This window comes from Manacus candei, unplaced genomic scaffold, assembly GCF_025592945.1.
Source record: "Manacus candei isolate 608988 ecotype Guabito, Panama unplaced genomic scaffold, ASM2559294v1 h1tg000058l, whole genome shotgun sequence".
NCBI classification, from domain to species: Eukaryota; Metazoa; Chordata; class Aves; order Passeriformes; family Pipridae; genus Manacus; species Manacus candei.
Genome location: NW_026138106.1, coordinates 285,953 through 301,683, shown reverse-complemented (window position 1 = coordinate 301,683; position 15,731 = coordinate 285,953). Strand labels below are relative to the sequence as shown.

At 53.6% G+C, this 15,731-nt stretch overlaps 1 protein-coding gene across 2 annotated transcripts; it reads left to right on the top strand.

The window, feature by feature from the left end:
* The first annotated feature begins 77 nt into the window (after positions 1 to 77).
* KAT7 (lysine acetyltransferase 7) lies at positions 78 to 13,303 on the top strand. Of its 2 annotated transcripts, none has more exons than XM_051803524.1 (15): positions 78 to 291; positions 1,832 to 1,979; positions 3,827 to 4,003; positions 4,156 to 4,395; positions 5,050 to 5,132; positions 5,359 to 5,448; positions 6,037 to 6,135; positions 6,305 to 6,415; positions 7,033 to 7,224; positions 7,483 to 7,572; positions 8,368 to 8,508; positions 9,700 to 9,793; positions 9,908 to 10,054; positions 10,637 to 10,743; positions 11,572 to 13,303. In XM_051803524.1, the coding sequence occupies exons 1-15, from the start codon at positions 277 to 279 to the stop codon at positions 11,671 to 11,673; spliced, it is 1,836 nt and encodes a 611-aa protein (XP_051659484.1). In that variant the 5' UTR covers positions 78 to 276; the 3' UTR covers positions 11,674 to 13,303. The 2 variants fall into 2 exon arrangements, with proteins under 2 accessions (XP_051659484.1, XP_051659483.1); XM_051803523.1 differs by having other exon boundaries at positions 91 to 291; positions 4,156 to 4,440.
* The last annotated feature ends 2,428 nt before the right edge of the window (positions 13,304 to 15,731 follow it).

Genomic DNA, 15,731 nt, shown 5'->3' with positions numbered 1-15,731 from the left:
GGCGGCGTCACGGTGATGCTTTGCCCGGCTCCAAGATGGCTCGCGGTCACGTGACGAGGGGTGTGGGCCGCGTCCCGGCGGAAACGTGAGGGACCGAGCAGGGAACGGCAGCTGGAAGCGGCGGGAGCGGGGCTGGCGCCGCCGGAGCAGACGTGCCGCAGGGCGGGAGACACGGCTGTCACCACGGAGCCCGCGAGCGCTAACACGGCGGCGGCCACCGCCGCCTCGCGGGCCGCGGGCGCCGGGGACCAGGCGAGCTCACTGCCCCCGCCCAGGATGCAGCGCAGAAAGGTAAGCGCGGCCGGGGAGCGGGGGAGGCGGCTGGTGGGGGGTACCGACGAGCTTGGCCCGCAGCTTTCTACCCTTCCCCGGCCCCTCCGCTGCCTCTCACGGGCACAAAACTGGGGGGAAAATAGCGGCCTTGAGCCCCCTGCGCCCGCCTCCCGCGCTCGCTGATTGGCTCCCGCACGGGCACGCCGCGCGCTGATTGGCCACCTTGCCTGTCACTTATCACCCCCAACGGCTACCTCTCCCCCTCCCCTGCGCTGGCAGCGGGTTCCGCCCTTTGACGCTTCCGATTGGGCAGGCCGCCGTAGAGCTGATCGCGTATTGGTTGAGCTGCAGTGCCGGGCTTGCCGCTGATTAAACTTCGCGGCTGTCAATCCGCCCCCAACGGTCACCTCCCCGCGCGTGCCCTGTCCCCCTCCCATATCTAACTCCGCCCCCCCGGTTGATGTTGCCGTGGGAGCAAGCGTCGCGCTGATAGGCCGGTTCTGCCGTCAGTCACTCGCGGCGGGCCCCGCCTTTTACGCTTCTTCGAGCCGCCATTGGCGGATTCTCCCTTTCGCCCCTCCCACTCGCGCTGCGATTGGCTGAGGCTGGCAGGGCTCCGCTGGGTGCAAAACAAAGCGGCGCGGGGGCCGCGCTCCCGCCACCGGCGCGAGGCCTCCCCCCCCCTTCCCCTCATGGGGGCCGCTCTCCTCCCGCTCCCCTCACAGCGCCCGCCATCGCCGTCCCCTCACGGCTGTGCCCCCACACGAGTCCCGCCGGGGATCCCACCGTGCCCCGAACGACATTCTGGTTGTCCCCTCAGCGCGTCGTGGTTTAAACCCAGGTGGAAATTAAGCACCGCGCTGCCGCTCCCTCATCCCCCCCCTCCCCTCAGTGTTTACCATCCAGCTTCTAGGTTCAGATAAAAACAATTTGATAATAAAAAACAAAGTAAAATATAATAATAGTGGTAAATAATAATAAAAAGGGGCAGCTGGAGGGACAAGATGAGCTGGACACAGCACATGGAATAATCTGGGTTGGCAAGGACCCACCAGGATCATCCAGCCCAGCTCCTGGCCCTGCCCAGGACACCCCAGCCCTTCCAGCTGAGGTGTCTGGGATGAGGTGGGAACCTTCCCCATGGGGGAAAAAATAGATCACGGAATCCCAGGTTGGAAAAGACCTCCAAGATCATCGAGTCCAACCTGTGACCCAACACCATCTTTGGCTTTCATAAAGCCCGGCGCTCCCGTGACTTTTCCTTGGGGATCAGTTTGCAAGAAGCTTTTTATTTTTAAAGGCGCTTACGCTGCATATTTATTTAACCAATACATTTTTAGTTGAATTTACCTATCTAACATCCCTTCCCATCCCTGGAAGTGTCCCAGCCGGGTCGGAGCAGCCTGGGTTAGCTGAACCCTGCCCATGGCAGAGGGGTGGGAGCAGATGAGCTTTAAAAGCTCCTTCCAACCCAAACCATCCCGCGATCCCGTGAAATATTTCCTGCCATATCCAAGCCGAGGTGCTCCCTGCTGACGTGTGGGCTGTGCCGTTGCAGAGGAACGCGGGCAGCAGCTCGGACGGGACGGAGGACTCCGATTTTTCCACGGATCCCGAGCACACGGACAGCTCGGAGAGCGACGGCACGTCCCGGCGATCCGCCCGCGTGACACGGTCCTCGGCCAGGCTCAGCCAGAGCTCCCAAGGTAAAGGCTCTGCTTCGAAAACCCAAAAGAAATTCAGCCTCCTTACCAAAAAATAAAGGCTCGGTGCACTCTGTGTTTAGAACCTAAACGTGTAGGATTTAAACATAAACAGGAATTTGTATTCATGTTTTTGGCTGTTATTAGCACAGCAATAAGCACCTTTACACGTACATATTGTACAGGTGGGGTTGTATAATCTAAAGGTGATGGAAACCAAAACATGAGTGTGCTCTGTTCAAAAGATAAAGCTGACAAATTGTTAAGGGAAGGAGGAGTCAAACCCCATAATTCCACTGCCAGCCAGCTCTGCCTCATTTTTCTGAGAACTCTAAAAATCTCCTTTCCATTCCTTTGGTGCTGGAGCCAAGCGAGGGAGAGGGGCTTTAGGGGTGAAAGTTGGGTTTATTTCCTTTATTTGTTTGTTTGGGGGGTTCTGTGCCCCAAGGGGAGATGTATTTTTGTGCTGTGCTGCCCCTGCTGTGCGATAGACACTACCAAATATTGGCAGTTATTTTGTGTGCTCCTACTTTGGCACCCAGGCTGTAAAAGGAGACATGGAATGAGTCCACCTCTTTTTTTTTTAGTGTTAGTGTGGGCAGTTTTTGGCTGTTAGTTCATGTGTTGCCATCTGGCATGACGAGGAGGAAATGACAGCAGATAAAAACTCATTTCCATTGCTCCTTGTAGACACTTTGATTGAAAAAAAAACATGGTTTGCAATTTTATTGCAGATAAGAAATACATGTGTGTGATCACGTATTAGATCTTAAAAAGGAGAGGGAAGGTGTGTGTGGAATGTCTGTGATATTCCTGGGTTAGGACAGCTTTATTTTAATGCAAAATAATTATTTTATATATATTCCCTGCCCACTGCAGGGGTTGGAACTGGGTGAGCTTTAAGGTCCCTTCCAACCCAAACCATTCCATGATTCTTATGAGCAGTGTAGGATCACAAACCCACACACAAATCCAAATCCCAGATCAGCTACAAATCCAAATCAAATCCAGATCCCAAATCCAGGTCCACACTGGAAGCTTTTCCTAAGGCTTATCTAAACACTGATAGTTCTTATCTAAACTAACGGATCTTCAGCTTTCCAAAGGGAGCTGCTTGATAATTACTGGTTAATTAGGTGATTAAGTCCCGAGAAAGCTGATGTAATTCCAGACTGCTCACTGTGGGTGAAATCCCAGAGATTTTATCTGGGAAGGCCAGGGCAGTGGTGAAAGTGGCAGGATAGAACTCTGCTCTTCCAGAGGTCTTCCTCCTCCTCCTCCGGGGCAGGGTTTGGGGGCCGGGCAGGGTTTGGGGGCCGGGCAGGCTGTAGGGCGGGGCAGGGTGTGGGGCTGGGCAGGGTTTGGGGGCCAGGCAGGATCTGGGGGCCAGGCAGGGTTTGGGGCCGGGCAGAGTGTGGGGCAGGGTGTGGGGCCAGGCAGGGTTTGGGGACCAGGCAGGATTTGGGGACCAGGCAGGATTTGAGGGCCTGGCAGGGTTTGGGGGCCAGGCAGGATCTGGGGGCCTGGCAGGGTTTGGGGCCTGGCAGGGTTTGGGGCCTGGCAGGCTGTGGGGCCGGGCAGGGTTTGGGGCCTGGCAGGGTTTGGGGGCCTGGCAGGGTTTGGGGGCCTGGCAGGGTTTGGGGCCTGGCAGGGTTTGGGGCCTGGCAGGGTTTGGGGCCGGGCAGGGTTTGGGGCCGGGCAGGGTTTGGGGCCGGGCAGGGTTTGGGGCCGGGCAGGGTTTGGGGCCGGGCAGGGTTTGGGGCCGGGCAGGGTTTGGGGCCGGGCAGGGTTTGCCTCTCTGGGCAGTCCCTGCTGGTTCTGGGGTGTAATTCCCCGTTCCCCGGGCTCAGACTCCAGCCCGGTGCGGAACCCGGCGCCGTTCGGGGCGGAGGAGCCGGTGTACTCGACGCGCAGGGTGACCCGCAGCCAGCAGCAGCCCGCCCCCGTCACCCCCAAGAAGTACCCGCTGCGCCAGACCCGCTCCTCGGGCTCCGAGACCGAGCAGGTGGTGGATTTCTCGGACAGAGGTGCGTGCCGGGGACAGCTCTGGGAAAAGCCCTCCTCCCAGGGTGTCCCCAGGGCCGGGGGTTGGAGCAGCTCTGGGCTCCGGGTGTGTCTTTCAAAGCCTTCTCCCCGATTTGTGACATCCGTCCCCTTCGTCATCCGTGTCCTTCTCCAGACACTAAAAACGCAGCGGATCACGACGAGTCCCCCCCTCGCACTCCCACCGGGAACGCCCCTTCCTCGGAGTCGGACATCGACATCTCCAGCCCCAACGTGTCCCACGACGAGAGCATTGCCAAGGACATGTCCATGAAGGATTCCGGGAGCGACCTCTCCCACCGGCCCAAGCGCCGCCGCTTCCACGAGAGCTACAACTTCAACATGAAGTGTCCCACTCCTGGCTGTAACTCCTTAGGTAATTCCTGCCTGGACTGTCCCACTCCTGGCTGTAACTCCTTAGGTAATTCCTGCCTGGACTGTCCCACTCCTGGCTGTAACTCCTTCGGTAATTCCTGGCTGTAACTCCTTAGGTAATTCCAACACGAAATATCCCACTCCTGGTTTTGACTCTTCAGGTAATTCCAGCTCCAGGATCGATCTGTTGGGCTTTGCATTCCTGGCTGTGGTATTCCAAGTTGAGTTATACACCCTGAAAACCATGGAGTTAATCAGGAGCAGGAATATTAAGGAGAAGTGGGATATGAAGCCTAAATGCAGGTGTATCTGCAGGGCTATTCCTGGAGGTGTTTTCTGCCTAGGAGTGACGGGGAATGACAGGATAAGGACAAAATAGGAGGATGAGCCCAGGTGTGGGAGGAAAATGCAGAGTCTTGCAGGCAGGGAACTGATTTTTGCCAGAAATAGATTTCAGCCCCAAATTCCTGCTCCACCATACCTGGCTGCTTGCAGGGAGGGCAGCCTGAGAAAGATTTTCCTTCCTTTTGCCACAAAGCAGGAAGTTTGCTCCTTCCATCCCACTGAGCCTGCTCGTGTGGGGGATCTGGGAGAGTTTTGAAACCTCTTCTTGATTATTTCTTACGAGTTGGGTTGTTTTTGTGCCCCTCTGCAGGACACCTGACCGGGAAACACGAGAGGCACTTCTCCATCTCGGGGTGCCCACTGTACCACAACCTCTCAGCAGATGAGTGCAAGGTGAGTGTTTGGCCTTGTTTTACCTTCTGGGGGATTTGTAGGACAAAAATGCCAAGATTCAGAATTTTTGAACAGGAAGCAGAGCTGACAGTGGACACAAAGCTGATGTCTTTGGCTGTGAGGCAGCAGCATTTGTGTGTAAAACCCAGTTCAGAACATTCACCTGGAGGAGGAGAGGGATGACAAGAGTTTGCTGCAGCACTGACGGGTGAATTTTGGGTTCCAGGTGCGAGCCCAGAGCCGGGATAAGCAGATTGAGGAGCGGATGTTGGCCCACAGGCAGGATGACAACAACAGACACGCCACCAGGCACCAGGTAAAACTGGGAAAGCCTCAGCTGCCGCTTCCCAGGATCCGTGGGTTTGACCTGACCTCCCTTCTCCACATCTGTCAGCCGTTGTCACCTCCAGTGTGTTTCAGCAAAGGCAATTCCCTGTCCCCCTTCAGTGAGGAGCAGGCAGGGAGAGCAGCTCTGTCATGCCAGAGGAGGCTGGAGCGTTCTCAGGAGGGGCTTTGATGTGCAGGACGAAAGAATTCCTGCAGAACTGTAAACTGCAATTTGACTCTGACTAAACAGAAAAGAACCAAACCAGGGGAATTACATTTTTCAGCTCCTAAGTGTTGGATTTGAGTCAAGATGAGTCAGCTCGGAGCTCTTCCCATGATTAAGCATTCCATGAGGAGTGCTCCCTGTCTTGTGGGGCTGAGGTGCTCTGGCAGAGGCTGTGGTAGGAAGACAAATATCCTGCTTTACATACCTGTGTTGGGCCCTGTTATTAACAGAGGATTTGGTTCAGAGGCAGCAAACCCCATGAAATGAGAGCCAGGACACAGGTCCTGGGGGTGGGAATGGGAATGTTTGGAGTGGATGGAGCAGTGAAAGACCCCACCCCTGGTTTTTCAGGCCCCCACAGAGAGGCAGCTGCGATACAAGGAGAAGGTGGCTGAGCTCAGGAAGAAGAGGAACTCAGGACTGAGCAAGGAGCAAAAGGAAAAATACATGGTAAAAGCACTAACTTTGAATATTCCCTCCTTCCCTCCGGTCTGGAACGAAACCACTGAGCAGGAGTTTGGCTTTCCCAGTCATCCTGCAGCATTCCCAGCCAAAAAAGCTGCAAGATCCCGCAGCTTGGTAGCAGGCTGGCAGCAGAAGTGTTGTTTGGTTGTTCCAGGAGCACAGACAGACCTATGGCAACACCAGGGAACCTCTCCTGGAAAACCTGACCAGTGAGTACGACCTGGAGCTGTTCCGGAGGGCGCAGGCACGGGCATCCGAGGACCTGGTGAGACTGAGCTCGGCAAACGTGTGACAACACACCTCACATCTGTGGGAATGTGGAAGTTTCTGGGGTCTGTGGTATTTGTGCAGAGAAATCCGAGTTTGTAGAGCAGCTGCAGCCCAGCCAGGTCAGCACACTGACACCAGGACAGTGTTTCAGTGCCACTCATCCCGAGGCACTTCCCGCTGGAAGCGCAGCTGGAGCTGAGCGCTGCAGGCAGGAATGCTGCAGTGCCATTCCACAGGTGGTTTTGGGGAAAGAATGGGCACCTTCCCCTGCTGGAAGGGGGGCTGAGGGCTGGTGGCAACAGAAGCCACCCTGGCACTGGCCAGTGACTGAAATGGAGCTCAAAACCTTGTGTTGCTGAAGCTCCTGAGGCACTTCCCAAAGCCTTATTCCACCTCCAGGGAGGAACCAAAAGAGCCTTTGATCCTTTCCATTTACAGTTGTGTATCTGAGGCAGAGCATTAGGCTGTGTCCTATCCCTGTGGATCAGGATTCACATCCATGACAAGGGTTTATCATCCATGGCAAGGCATTCACATGGACTCAGAAGACTTGAATGACGTGATTTCCCTGAGGAAAACGGGTCCCTTTTCTTTTTTTTTTCCCCTTCCCAGGAGAAGCTGAGGCTGCAGGGCCAGATCACCGAGGGCAGCAACATGATTAAAACCATTGCTTTTGGTCGTTACGAGCTGGACACGTGGTACCACTCCCCCTACCCCGAGGAGTACGCTCGGCTGGGCCGCCTCTACATGTGTGAGTTCTGCCTCAAGTACATGAAGAGCCAGACAATCCTGCGTAGGCACATGGTAAGGGCCAGGCCAGAGCTCCTTCCTTGAGTTTCAAGTCTGATTTTAGCTTGTAAAAGATTTAAACCGTGGCTGGTGTAGCTCAGTTGCTGTGGGAGGTGAGAAGGCTGCGGGTTTTCTGGTCTGTCAGCAGCTGCTGTAACTGCTTCTGTGCTTACAACAGGAGTAACACCCTCATTTTGTCCTTCAAACAGTAGTGACAGCCTGATTTTGTCCTTCAGACAGTAGTGACACCCTGATTTTGCTTTCCTGGCACAGGCAAAGTGTGTTTGGAAACATCCCCCGGGGGATGAGGTCTACCGCAAGGGCTCCATCTCCGTGTTCGAAGTGGATGGGAAGAAGAACAAGGTAACAGGCTGGGGCCATCAGGGGTGTGGAGACAAGCTTTGAAATACAGCAGGCACTGCTCTTCCTGCAGAGACCCAGGGTGCCCCTGGCCCTCTCTCCCCCAGTCTCAGGAGGGAGTCTGGGCTGTCCATTCTTTGGGAGTTTTTGCTGCATTTTCACCGTGGTTGTTCCTCAGCCCTGCTGTGCCTCAGCAGTTCCGTCTGCTTGGAGATGGGGGTGGAAATCCCTTTCTGAGTCAATGGGGAGATTTCTGTGCTTGGCCTCCCTCAACAGATTGTTCCTGCCCATCTCCCATTCTCTGGGAATGCTCAGTCGAATTTGGGTGAGGGTGGGAAGCAGCCTGACTGACTGGGGGTGACCTCCCTAGCCCTGCCCTGAAGGGATCTCAAACTGCAGACTCAGCACCTCACTTGTGCCCTGTCCAGTTTTGTCCAGCCTTGAAAGTCTCAGAGGAAAGGACAAAGGAGCAAATCCCAGAGGCTGGAAGCTGGGAGGAGGCTTTTCCAGTTGCCAGAGATGATTTTGGAGGATTGGCACAGTAGGGAGACCCAGTCTCTGCTCCCCTTCTCTGAGGGGGTGATGCTTTGGGCATTCAGGGCCTGAGATCACAAACATCCATTCCACTGGAAACCAAGCTTTCCAAGTGCCATCCCAAAGGGAATTGTTTCCTGGCCCAGCTGCTCTGTCGTTTCTCAGATGGTTGAGGACTTTCTCATCACTTCCCATGTACAGTTTTATCCCCACTTGGGATATTTTACTGGAATAAACACATGTATCCTGCTCCTTTGCCTCTAGATCTACTGCCAAAACCTGTGTCTGCTGGCAAAACTCTTCCTGGACCACAAAACCCTGTATTATGATGTGGAACCCTTCCTCTTCTATGTCATGACAGAAGCTGACAACACTGGCTGTCACCTGATAGGATATTTCTCCAAGGTGAGTGGAAAACACACACACCTTCCTTACCCACCTCGCCAAAATGAGGTTCAGGCCCCCAGGTACCAGCACTGAATCCAACCCCCTGAGTTTTTGCAGTCTCAGGGTTTGCTGCTTTGGGGAACAGATAAAGTTTCCAGCCTGAGCTGCAGGATTTGTGCTGTTTGCTGCAGGGATTGCAGGTGCTTTGCTGCTCCATCTTTTCCAATTCCTTTGCAAAAAAACCCAAATCAGCTCCAAGGAATGACTGTTGCCAGGAAGCAGAATGGTTAAAAGCAGAAGCAAGATACAGAAAGTGTAAAGAAATGTAGAGAAAAATACATTATTAGTCAACATTTTTTTTTATAAAGGACTCAAAGGAATGAAAATTCTTTGTGATATCTCAGCTTCTCCTCCTCAGGTAACTTCAGCAGATCCCACAACAAAGTCACTGGCCAAGCTTAGAGTAGGAGCCACTTTTCTCCACTGTTTGCCTAAAAAATAGCCACTGTTTTTGCCTAAAAAAGAGCCAGGATTGTCTGGCTCTTCCTGTGTTTGAGCCACTGATGTGCAGCAGGGATTGAACAAAGAGCTGGAAACCTCCTTCCTGGTTGTTCTTTCTGCAGTGCAGAAAAAGGGATTGTTTTCTGGATGTGGTGGTGTCGTGCAATGCACTTGTTCAGATACTTCAGCCAGAGAAATTCCATAGGTAGGAGAGTGCTCTGCCAAATTAAACTGTGTGGGTGAAATCACCTGAGTCACAAGTGAATAAAGAGCTAAAAAAAAATGCTCTGAAATAAAACCTGCACGATCTGATCCCATCCCTGGGAGTGTCCAAGGCCAGGCTGGAGCACCCTGGGCTGGTGGGAAGTGTCCCTGCCCATGGCAGGGGTGGCACTGGAGGGGCTTTAAGGTCCCTTCCCACCCAACCCATTCCATGATTCCATGAGTCTACAACTCCATGACCCAGGAGTTTGAAGCCATCCCAGGATTAGAACTGTGCAGCAAACCCCCAGTTTAGTGGCTGGTGCAGTCAGACACCTGACCAGGCTGGGGCAGGAGGGGATCACGTTCCTGGGGGTCAGGCAGGTTCTGCTGCTGTCCCTCCTTTCCCTGGTGCTGGATCAGCCACTTGGGCTTGCTGGGATTATGGGATCCCCACTGTTTGCACACACCCAGGCCTGTTCATCCTCCCTGCTCCTTGTTTTTCAGGAGAAGAATTCCTTCCTCAACTACAACGTTTCCTGCATCCTGACAATGCCTCAGTACATGAGACAAGGCTACGGCAAAATGCTCATCGACTTCAGTACGTGGGGAGGGGGATTCTGAGGGATCCCACCAGCCAGTCTCACAGATCTGGTGGAGGTTCAGTGCTTTCCGTGGTTTGGGCAGTTTAAAGGGGTTTTTTTGATGTTTCCAGGTTATTTGCTGTCCAAAGTCGAGGAGAAGGTGGGCTCCCCTGAGCGGCCCCTGTCTGACCTGGGGCTCATCAGCTACCGCAGCTACTGGAAGGAGGTTCTGCTGCGGTACCTGCACAACTTCCAGGGCAAGGAGATCTCCATCAAAGGTGAGCTTTGGAGCTGAATGAGCCTGGAGTGGTCCTCTGTGCATCCCCCTCAGCCACAGGGCGGGTGTTTGTGGAGCAGCACGTTCCTGGAGTCGGGAATGGCCCCTTCCAGCGCTGCCACCACTGAGGATGAGTCAGTCTGCAGTGTTCTGAAAGCATGGGTTGGCTTCTTCTTCAAAAGAAACACATTTGTGAGAAGATTCAGTGGAGAGCTTTGTCTGCCTGTACGTTGGGGTGTTAATTTTAAAAAGAGAAGTGGCTCCAGGAGCCAATATTAAGAATATTTGGACTCTTAGTAGTCTGTTGGTGTGACCTGGGAGTGTGTGGCACTTCACAGGGTTATCAGGGTAGTCCTGAAAAGGCAGAACTACATCTTCCAGAGGATTGCACCTTATTAATGTGAATCCTGAGATTTATATCACTGAAGCACTGCAGTGCTGGATGTACCTCCCCAGTCCATGCAGGGAATTTCCCATCTCATTTCCAAAGGAGTTACACAAAACTCCTGATTAAACCCCAGCAGTTTGGGGGCACTGTGGAGGGATCCATTCCTGTTTTAACAGAGCTGCTGGTGTTTTGCAGAGATCAGCCAGGAGACTGCAGTGAACCCCGTGGACATTGTGAGCACCCTGCAGGCCCTTCAGATGCTCAAGTACTGGAAGGGAAAACACCTGGTCCTGAAAAGACAGGTAAGCTTGGGGAGGGTTATCCCTGTGATTTTATTTAGCTGTTAATTATGAGCTTGCTGAAATCAGGGTTTCCTTTGCTGGGTTTTTTTCCAGCCTTCTCATTCCAGTGGGGGAGAACTGGGATTTCCAGATAAAATAGGACTTGGGTGTCCAACCTGATTGTTCAGCAGTGCAGAAATAACCTTTATTGCCCTGCCTTTGGTGTGTGGGATAACATTGCTCATTGTGAGTGGCTTTTTGTGGGAGCAATGGATCAGCATTCCCATCATGGTCCTCACCATGGCTGCCCTTCACTGGGCAAGTGGATGACATGGAATATCCTGAGCTGGGAGGGACCCACCAGGACCATCCAGCCCAACCCCTGGCCCTGCCCAGGACACCCCAACATCCCCCCTGGCCCTGAGGGTGTTGTCCAAACCCTCCTGCAGCTCTGGCAGCCTTGGGGCCGTGCCCACTGCCCTGGGGAGCCTGGTCAGTGCCAACCATCCTCTGGGGGAAGAACCTTTCCCAAAATCCAGTCCAGACCTGCTCTGACATACGAGTGAATGGAATTAATGGAATCCTGAATGAGTCCTGTTTGTTCCCTCACCAGTGGTTTATAAATCCCTAAATTTGCCTGTTGTTTTCCCCTCCCTGGGACTTTGTCAGTGGGGTTGAAGGGCTTCTGGAAAGCTCTGTGGAGGAGTTGTTGTTGTTTTGGTGTTATTTTGAGCAGTGGGTGGGTGAGTCACCTCCAGATCTTTGGATTTGGGTTTGTGACATTGTGCTGGGGATAATTCCCTGCCTGGACCACGTGTTCTAACCTGCCCTGTCCTGCTGTCCCCCCAGGACCTGATTGATGAGTGGATAGCCAAAGAGGCCAAGAGATCCAACAGCAATAAGATCATGGATCCCAGCTGTTTGAAATGGACCCCTCCCAAGGGAACCTAAGTGTCCCTCTGTCCTGGAGCCAGTGACCCCCAGCAGTAGAAGTTCCCCGGGATCTCTGTGTGTCCATTGCTGTTGTGGTGGGCTGGTGCAGTACCCCCAAACCCCAACACATCAGCTCCCCCTGGCACTGGCCTGGCCTGGATCGTTGTGCTGCCACAGTTCTGAGGAACTTTGATGTCTCGGCCTCAATGAGGTTGCAAGGATTGGATCTGTAGGATTGGATCTGTAGGATTGGATCTGTAGGATTGGATCTGTAGGATTGGATCTGTACTGGACCCCCAGCAGCGCTGGCCCAGGAGCTCTGACACTGGTACTGTACCTGTCCAGCCACTGGTCTCACCCTCCTGTTCCTGCTCCAGTGAGCTTGTGTCGTGTCCTGTGAGCCAGTTGTTCCTTCCCTCAGGTTCCTGGAGCTCTCAGCACTGGAGTCACTCCTGTGGCTTTTGGACAAGGTCAGATAATTGGGGAGGGTCTGGTTTTCCACTGAGCTGCAGTTACACCAACCTGCAGTGGTTTAGCCAGTCCTGGGCCATTCCAGGCCTGAAAGAGTTTTGATGGGATAATGTTCCACCTCTCCAGCAGTTTTCCATAGGTCTTTTTGTAGTTAATGATGTACAGGCAGAAGTTGCCTGTCCCTGAGCGAGCTGCTGAGTGAAGGCTGAGGGTGTGAGAACACCCTGCTCCGAGATGTTCCCGTTATCCTGCAGCTCTCACACCTGCTGGAGAGACCCCTTCATTGTAAGTCCTGTTTTTCCTCCTTTATCTCTTGGAGTTGGTGAGTCCCTTTACACAGAAACAGTGTATTTCTGTGGAGACACGTTTCCCAGAGCAATCCTCCTTGAACTGTGGCTCTCTTCGTGCTGGAGAGGGTTATTTTTTCCCCTCTAGACTGAAGAAACAAAAACTTTGGACAGATTTTGGCTGACCTTGTCCAAACAGCCACAGAAACTCCAGGAGTTGTTGGGTTGCCCAGGCTGTGCTCCAGGGAGCTGTGGGATGGGTCATCCTCTGGCAGTGCATCCTTGTTTCTCTTTGTAAAACAAACAGAAAAAAATAATAAGCTTTGACTTCCTCTCTCCCACCAGCACCACCAGAAGAAACTCTCCTGCAATGGCTTCCCAGTGTAACCACTGTCCTTGTGCCACCTGTATGGCTCCAGTGGGACTAAAATCAGGGACAAGCTCGGGGTAGGGGCTGGGACCATCCCAGTGCTGATTTCATGGAACCTTCCAGTGCTTCCTCACGGAACAGGCTCTGACATGAAGCACTCGCAGTGTCCTGGCAGGTGGGAGCCATTCCCTGTTAACCACTGCCCCATCCTGGCCTGGAAGAGTTCTCTCTTGCTCCTCTGTTGGTTGTCTGTCCTGGAAAAAATTTAAAAAAAAAAAAAAGGAAAAGAAACTTCCTGCTCAGTCCCCAGCATGGACCTTGTGGGCATTACTGAACCTCCTGTCTGTGCCCTGCTCTGCACTGTCACTGACACAGATCCTGACGGGATATCCAGGGAATTAGATCCCTTGGGGAGTAGGGAAGAGAGGGCCATCCTCCTGCAGCAGCTGTTCCCTGTTCCCATGGTGTGGTAGAATGTGCTGTCCTGTTCCTGCTCCTCAATAAAGCATGTTCTCTGCTCCGCCCTGGGCTCGGGTTCCTGATTTTCCCACTGAGGGGAAGCTCATTCTGGAAACCCAAGGGGCTGATTTTCACCCCATCCCTGGTGCTTTAAGGGTTGGGGCTGGAGCTGCCTTGGGGCTGAACCTTTCCAAAATATCCTCAGTCTTTGATGGCTCTGCAGCTCCTTGTGCACAGGAGGAAACCGTGAGGAATATCTGGATGTTGCCAGATACTGGGAACTTAAATATTTGGGATTCTGTCCATCAACACGTTTGTGTGGATTCCACCCCTGTTCCAATGCTTTACCACCCCTTCCATGGAGAATTTTCCCCTGGTATCCAACCTAAACCTCCCCTGGCACAACTTGAGGCCGTTGTTGGTACAAAAAGGTTTTTCCCATGTTGGGACAAACTTGTTCCCGCTTTTCCTTCCCTGAGATCTCCCTGCACTTCCAGGAGCTGCTCCGTGGGTGCTGCTCCTTCTCCCAGCTGGGCACTGACAGTTCTGGCTCCTCCCTTCTTGGTGGAATTGTTTGGGGCAGGATGTGGTTGTGTTGTGGAAGGAATAGGTGGTTGATATCCCTATAAAGAACAGGAGAGGGAAAGAGGGAAGCAGGAAGGAAAGGAAGCTAAATATGTCCAATTACTTCAGTTGTTTCTATTGTGATGCCTGGGTGACTGAGCTCGGTTTAAACCCCTCTAAGACAGTCCCTCTGCCAGTAACTCCGCCCTCCTGGTGTTCCAAACCCATGGAAAGAGCTGGAACACCAACCTCTCACCAGCTCACAGGCCAGGGCAAAAGCAGCTCTATTTTTGGGAGCATCCCCTGTAATTAACTCTGCTTTTTGTCCCCTGCCCTGGGCCCACACGGCACAGAAACCACCCAGACCTGGGTCTGGCTCACGGCAAAGAGGGACACAACAAAAGGGAAAGAAAACATCCCCAGGAAACCAGTGGATCCCAGAGGCTCCTGTGAGTTTTCTACAGTAGATTTCCAACTCCAAGAGCTGCTGGACTGGACCTGACACCCTGCCCAGCACCACCATTACAGCCTGGGCTGAACGGGGGGAACAGTCCTGGATTTGGGCCTGCTTTGCACACACAAACACGGGGGGGTGGAGGGGCCTTAAAGCCCACCCAGGGACACCTCCCACCAGCCCAGGCTGCTCCAGGTTCCATCCAGCACGGCCTTGGACACCTCCAGGGCTGGGGCAGCCACAGCTTCCCTGGGCACCCTGTGCCAGGGGCTCCCCCCCTGCTCTTCCCACATTCCTTCATTAACCCGCTCCTGGGACCCCCTTTCCCCTCTCTGACCCTGCTCGGGCAGGGAACTGGGAACAGGAAGCTCCAGCCCTGCTTCTCCCACCTCTGGAGCCACAGGGTGACCCCCTGGAGCAGCTGGGGAGAGCAGGATGTCATGGAGCAGCTGGGAAGAGCAGGATGTCAGCAAACGTGGCTTTTGGCAACTCCAGCATGTTCCTCACGAGCCAACATCGAGAGCCTTGTTTGCTCCCCATCCCACTGGGAGCTGTCCTTGCAGATCCTCCTTCCAGTGAGATAAATCACCTGCTGCTCCAGCCATCCTGTTTATTCCCTAGTGCTGGAATTGGACACCACCAACCCAAAGTTCCTGAGGAGTCTCCCTTTGGCAGACTGGTCCTTGGGAGAGAAAACCCCAAATCAGGTGGGGAACAACAACCAAATGCAGTGATTAATGTTGGCCAAGGCTGTTCCTCCCCTGACTGGTTTTAAACTCTTGGAGCTGCTGGTTTAGGGAATGGCTTTGCTGGAATTCCAGAGGCACTCCAGGGACGTGGCTTGTAATAAATGTGGCGATAAACTCGTGCCTGGCTGACTGATTTCTGGGAGTTGTTTTTGTCAGACAGGTCAAAAAATGGTGTCTTTTCTAGAAAAAAGGCAGAATCGAGGTCAAAACTGACCCTTTGTCTCCCCTTCCCAAGGACAAAGCTCAGATGGACAAGGACAGTGTCAGTGCTGTCCTGGATCACGTGGAGTCCCAGGTTTGGGAGGAGCCTGGTATTCCCACTGCCCTGGGACACGGACACAGCGTGAGTTAAATCACTGGAAATCAAATAAATGTGTCTCTTAGAAAAGTGTTGGTTTGTGAACCTTCAGGATGGTCTTTGATCAGCTCGTTCTGGGCTCTGCCACCCATACAATGTGACACCCAGGCCCTGAACACTTCAGGTCCTAAACTAAATTTCTGAGTTCAATTTGATAATTCATCCTGCTCAGCCATTGACTCTGAGCGACCGCAGAACTCCCTGGAAAGCCCCGGTGAGATGTCAGCGAGGAAAAAGCTCCAGGATGTTTTCCAGCAGGGCCTGGAATGCCGGGAGGGCAGCAGAGGGAGCTGCTTTCCCAGGGCAAAGGCAGGGAACTCCTGGGAGCTCCGCTGGACTTTGGTTTTGTCCATTTTTCCATATT